The sequence below is a fragment of the Genypterus blacodes genome, unplaced genomic scaffold (assembly GCF_046128005.1).
Source record: "Genypterus blacodes isolate CSIRO-AG114 ecotype Tasmania unplaced genomic scaffold, CSIRO-AGI_Gbla_v1 ptg000045l_1, whole genome shotgun sequence".
NCBI classification, from domain to species: Eukaryota; Metazoa; Chordata; class Actinopteri; order Ophidiiformes; family Ophidiidae; genus Genypterus; species Genypterus blacodes.
In genome coordinates, this window is record NW_027466858.1 from 3,330,762 (window position 1) to 3,337,074 (window position 6,313).

The following is a 6,313-nucleotide window of genomic DNA, read 5'->3' on the forward strand; positions in this document are numbered from 1 at the left end:
GGGTTTTCTGTGAGTTCTTCCTGGACGTGGAAGTGGGGTTCGCGTCTGAAAACGGGACTTATTACATTGTCCCCTCGCTGCTCGGAGTTAATATCGTGACGTTTCTTTTCGCTCAGTTTGACCGCTATGTCGCTGTGTGTCACCCATTCTTCTATGGTCGCTTCATTACCACCAGATTGGTTGTGTGTGCCAACGCCTTCAGCTGGTTCTACGTCTATGGGACTCTGTGCGTCCAGCATCTGGTGCCTCTGTCTCAAGCTGTACAGATGGTCGTGTATGGTAGAATCGTTTTGCAGGTGGTCATCGTGGTCAAAGTGGTCATGACGGTGAAGTTGCTGTTAGTCGCCAGGTTGCAGCTGCACCGAGAGCCTCCGAGCGCAGAGAGAGACAGCAAGAGAGAGTCCTTGTTGATCATCATACTGGTGGTTGTTACGTTTCTGCTGCTGTGGTTCCCCATTCTGTTCCTCACAATCGTGTCGCGGCTGACGGGGAAGCGGTTGTATGTTCAGAACAACGCCTCGGACCCGCTGAGACTGTTGGCCCGGAGCAACGCGCTGTGCACGCCGTCTCTCTACCTGTGGGCGAGTCCCTCCCTCAGGGCCGCAGTGTGGAGGAGCGTGTGGAGCAAAATCTGCTGCTCTAAGCGAACCAAAGCTACGTCTGGACTCATTTCCTCTAGTGTGTAAACCACCTTTTGATTTGAACTTGTGCAGTGTTGATTTTGTGATCATCAAAACAAATCCACTTTCCATCTTTGTTTGTTATGACTTTGTGCCACTGATACTTCATATAGCTTCACCTTTGAAAATCTAATTCACGCCTATGGCAACATACACTTTAACTGACATTGCAGCATTTCATGATGTCAAGTCAGGGTCGTTTAATGCAACATGTTGAACTGTACTTTACAGTTCGAAGGCGCCATTAAGTGTGTTTACATCTGCATATCCCCTTTAGTGTCTCACTGTGAGGAACAATGTGAATCGAGTCGTTATAGCTGCAGTTCCATCACATGAATGTATTTAATATGTGTAAATAAATAACACGTGTTGCCCACTAGCTCAGGCGCAATGTTGTAAAATACTGCCCCCTCTGTTTATAACGAGTTACTGCACCCGGGTCACACCTACTAGAGGTAACACACGAACACTGTTTGAGGACTAAACGACTATAATAACATAAGATCACAATGAAGTATAGTCACAATAACCACACAATCTCCGCCTTAAATAAATAAAGAAGTGATCATTCCACCATGTGATAAATGTGCCGTCAGTACATCAGAAGCACAGGACTCAGGGCCTTAATGAGCAAGTTTACATTTCAGCAATGTTCGTGTCTCTGTAACCAAAGTAACTCAACCAAATATGAATCAGGCATTCGGTTAGATGACTTAGCTCAGATGATTCTATTCAGGCCAATGCATTTGATCAAATTATTGCAACTGCTTTAGATAAACTTGTTTATAACATGTCAGTGGTCACACAAAGGTAAACAAATACTTTAAGGTCAAATATGTGAGAGATGAAGTGCATGTGGATTTTCATTTTGCTTTTTGGTTGCTTGACAAAATCATTTTAATAATTTTTTTTACATGTTTGAGATGTGTTGTGTGTGTGCTTTGTTAATTTGTAAAAGTGGTCGTATGCGGCATCATCAGCACCCGCTCGCTCCTCCAACAAAACCGCTTCATCTTCATGCTGAACACGAGCATTGGCGACACGCTGACAGGCTGCGGGGTTTACTACCAATGCGTCTTTGATGTCAGAGAGGTATTCCCATCTAAAAACGGGACTTTTTTCATTTTGCCTTCGTTGCTTGGAGTTAATATGTTGACGTTTCTTTTCGCTCAGTTTGACCGATATGCCGCTGTGTGTCAAGTGCATTTTTATAATGAAGTTCATTTAGAAAATGAGTCTTAGTTACAAACACTGAGTCAACATTTTATTCTATTGTTGAATGCAAACCACTCAAAATCTCCCATGATGCACCAGTCAGTCACAAACTCTTCTTCTTCTTCATCTCCCCTTATTTTAATATTTTAAGTAATCAAGCATCTACAAAAAACATGCCGTCTTTTATGCAAAAAATATCCTTTTAATATTCATGTGTTGTCACATTTCTGTCCAGGGCGTCGGCTCATCCAGCTTCATGCACATAAGCAGGGATGTGTTTACAGTGCGGTGCTGTTTGGAGCCACACACTCTGTTTCAACACACAGCTGTGACAAGCAGCACATCTGCATACAACCTCCCAGAATCTGCTTCACTAACAGATGAACTATAATGATTAAAGTGATAGTTCAGAATGTTAAACACATACTGGTTCTTTATCTTAACAGTCTAGACACATGAAAGCTCTTACAAAGTGTGTTGTTGTTGTTGTTGTGCATCCGTCAACACCTTCTTAGTTTTGCGCACTGCAGGAGGCGCACGCTCTCCTGACAGGGAAGGAGCCGAGCGATTACGACACACAAACCATACATGTCAAAATCCAAAATATCACATTGAAACTAACGTGAGCTAAATTGAGAACAAGTGAACAAGAAGTTGTCTGTCAGTGACGCGACAAGAGAAGCTGACAGCTTACCATGTGGTACAAGCACATTCAAATCAGTGTATAATGACTGTGTGTGTGTGTGTGTGTGTGTTTATCAGCCAGAACCATTTGCACGCATGAGTTTGACTGCCACCTATCAATTTCCCTATGAGTCAACCTGTTTATTCCCTGTCCTCAGGATGAATGCAGCTGAAATCGTGTGTACGGGGTGAGGAAGTGGTTGATGTGCATGTCGTCTCTACCACAGCGTCCAGGGCGGCTGCTTGAGAGGGAACGACGCCAAAGAGGAAACGTTGACAGGGATGGAAATGACTGCCCACGGCAGCTCTTGTCTCTGGAGGGAACGTCGAATCATCAACCTAGAACACACAACCAATACGCAGAAATGAATATGATTATGGCTCAGCTGGTATAAAGTAAAGCAGGACTGAATGTGTGTGTGTCTCTCTCTCTTACCCATCACGTCCCAGCAGGAACAGTGCAGGTATGCTTGGTTTGGCGGTGCTGCCATCAGTGATCATATCCAGGTACTGACTGTCGTTATCCACCGCATTATCAGCAATCAAGACGGCTTTGCCCCCTGCTTCTTCCACATGTCGGGCCTTTTGTACAAAAGAGCAGCCGCTGGAGGACAGAAACAAACATGGCACAGTATTAATGTGCGTGTAAAACCCTCTGAGTAAGTGTGCATGTGCACAGAAACCTGTTTACCCTCTCTCCACCAGGATCACTTGGCCCTGGAGGATTTCTTTGTCCCTCAGTTCTGAGCAGCCATCTGCCGGGTCTGCTGGTACCAGGAAGATCTCATCATAGGATGAAGTCTGGAAACCAATGGGGGGGGTGGAGAAGTTATACAGGGGTGTTAGTAAAAGTGGGAAAAGTGTGTATGTGACATTTGAGAGTGACAGCTAGAAGGCGTCGTACTCACAAAAGCTCCTCCAAAGTCTTTGGCAGGTGCTGCGCTGAATATGTAACCGATCTCCTCTGGACTGATGATCCGGAAATACAGCAGCTCGTTGACCCCAACCCCTGAGAGGGGGAACGGTGGGAAACAGTGATGTGTTGAGGGATGTCACTAAATGATACTGCTACTTTATCTTTCAAAGTAATCAATTAAAAAGGCCCAAAATATTGATTTGTCTCTGTGTCACTTGCAAATGTAAAGCGGACCTACGACCCCATGACCTATGACTCCAGGACCTGAGCCAGCGCTAAGCTAAAATAAGCTGCAGTCACACAAACTCAAGCTCTGATTCCTCCTTAGTGAACTTAGTTTCTCAGTTTGTGTTTTGTTTACATGACCTCACCGTCTCCTTCTGCACTGCTAGAGAACAACAGTGATCCATCAATCAACTCATCACATCAACCTGGTCAAGTTTGGATGAAATATTACATTTTTATTAGTTGGAATGGAGAAGTTGTAGTTTTAGTTCCCCTCTCTCTCTCTCTCTCTCTCTCTCTCTCTCTCTCTCTCTCTCTCTCTCTCTCTCTCTCTCTCTCTCTCTCTCTCTCTCTCTCTCTCTCTCTCTCTCTCTCTCTCTCTCTCTCTCTCTCTCTCTCTCTCTCTCTCTCTCTCTCTCTCTCAGGGATTCATCAATTCAATAGACAGTGAGTCAGTTTGAATAGAGAATTCAGACCCATCAGTCAAACATCAATGTTCCAATATTAAACACACACGACTGACACTGATATGCAAAATATTAACTTTGTCTCCTTATTAGTATTTATACGTAATATGATAGACTTCCATGGTCTACAGTCATTGCACAGGGGTCATGGGGGTCAGAGGGTCCCTGCATGGAATCAGGGCTCAGCTCCAGTGAAGGCTATCTGGTCACATTGCGTCATCCTCAGTCACAAGGCGGCGCTGGACTATGTGGCGTGTGGATCCACAGGAATGTGGCGAGTGAATCTCTCCAAAGTGAGAAAGCATGACGAGAATTCTCAGTAGAATAAACACACACATGCCCCCTCCGTCCCCTTCCCCCGCCCCCCCAAGAGTGGCCGAGCAGGTGAATCGAGCTCCTCTCTTCTTTGTCTCACCTGACATGCGACTGAAATGCAGGGAAAGACTCCAGAGGAATAAGATCCAGGCTGCTAGCGGAGCGGCCGCGGCCATGTCGCGATCATCTGCAGCGCTCAGGTCAAACTCGGGTGCGGATTCGCGTCCGGAAGCGGGATTGCGTCCATGTGGGACCGCCGGAGTCAGCGCGGACAGCTGTTAGAGTCCGGACTGCAGGTTAGAACTCACTTCCGCTCTGTGTCCCTGCGCATGCGTAGAGGAAATGTGTTGTCTGCGTTTCCCCCCGTTTCACCGGCAGCGAATGTTTACATCTGAACGCGCGATCACGTCGATTTAAATGTTTATCGCGACAAAACAAAAAATTCTCTGTCTTCGAATTCAGAAATTCATTCGACAGATTTATCACACAGGAAAACCTTGATGACGTAATCTTGTCTTTGTATATTGATGTGTAAATTGATATAAATAGATTTTGTGTATTATTTGTTATTAGTAGTAGTAGTATTGTATGTATTATTATTTATCCTTGTGATCTGTTTCCTCTCTCACTTTGATTCTGCCTGTTTGTTTGTTTGTTTGGACTCACAGTAACGTGTCTGTTGTGTCGTATTGGGACACACATTACAGTGGCAGAGGGGGAATTTGTTTATTATTTTAAATCTTAGTTTAGAACCTCTTTCCCCCCAACTGAGGAGTTAGTCATGAGCCAGACACATCACACAGATCACTGAATATACACATGTAAACACACACACACATAAATACAAGTCCTTCATTGAAGTTCTAACAACACAATTGTGTGTAACTAACATGTGTATTTTTATTGACAAACACACATGAGGACATAAACAGGATGGTCTCTTTAGTTTCTCTTGGATTTGTCCTTTCTCCTCCGTCCTGATGTGCAGCGCTGCTTCCTCTCAGGTGACCACTCAGTGCAGCAGTACTTGGTTGTGTTTTTGCATTTGCATAATTTCTTTTTCCCTATTACCACCTGCAATGGGGTGAATGAGAGATTAATGTGTGAAAGAATGAATTTTCACTTCTGTAAAAGTATTACTGTAAGGGTCACAGTGTGGGGAGAGTCAGTGTGAAACTCCCTTCACACTGGACAGCACCTCCATGTGTGGGAGTCATGCTGCAATAGGAGCGCAGGGTAAAACGCCACATTTACTCAGAACTGTTAACTAATATTCATGTTTCTTTAAGTTTGGGTGTATATAAAACAAATATTATGTTGTAGTTTTGTGTAGATAGGACATCTTCATTCACCAGCCTCAGTGTGTGTGTGTGTGTGTGTGTGTGTGTGTAGGCATGTCACTGTGGAAGGAAGGATGCTGTCAGGGTGTTATGACTATGATATCATCGGATTTTTGCTGACAGTGAGAAACACATTTTAAATTGGTTGTCTCAGCTGTTTTAACTGGAATACATAAATGTTGAACTTTATGCTTCAGAAAGTGCAGAAAAACAACCAGGAAGTTATAAGCACTAATAAATCAAATCCATATTAAAGTATAATGTGTTCATTCTAATTTCTCCATCCCTGATCATTATTCTATGAAACAGCTTTGAGGCGCTATAGTGGGACATTTTTATCAAGTATTAAAATGTATGAAGGTATTTCAAGAACAGTCAGCAGTCAGCCTGGATATTATCAAATAAATATAATAACTTAGCTTTATAGTTATGATGCCTAACTCCATTGTTGGTCAAGAGGTTTGTGCTCCG

The 6,313-nt window shown here is 43.8% G+C and overlaps 1 protein-coding gene across 1 annotated transcript; it reads right to left on the minus strand.

Annotated features, from left to right (window-relative positions):
• Positions 1–2,089: 2,089 nt before the first annotated feature.
• On the minus strand, positions 2,090–4,820 carry LOC143000116 (protease-associated domain-containing protein 1-like). Its single transcript, XM_076149314.1, has 5 exons — positions 4,603–4,820; positions 3,488–3,588; positions 3,271–3,380; positions 3,016–3,183; positions 2,090–2,918 (listed from the first exon to the last, which is right to left on the minus strand). The coding sequence occupies exons 1-5, from the start codon at positions 4,676–4,678 to the stop codon at positions 2,798–2,800; spliced, it is 576 nt and encodes a 191-aa protein (XP_076005429.1). The 5' UTR covers positions 4,679–4,820; the 3' UTR covers positions 2,090–2,797.
• Between the last annotated feature and the right edge of the window lie 1,493 nt (positions 4,821–6,313).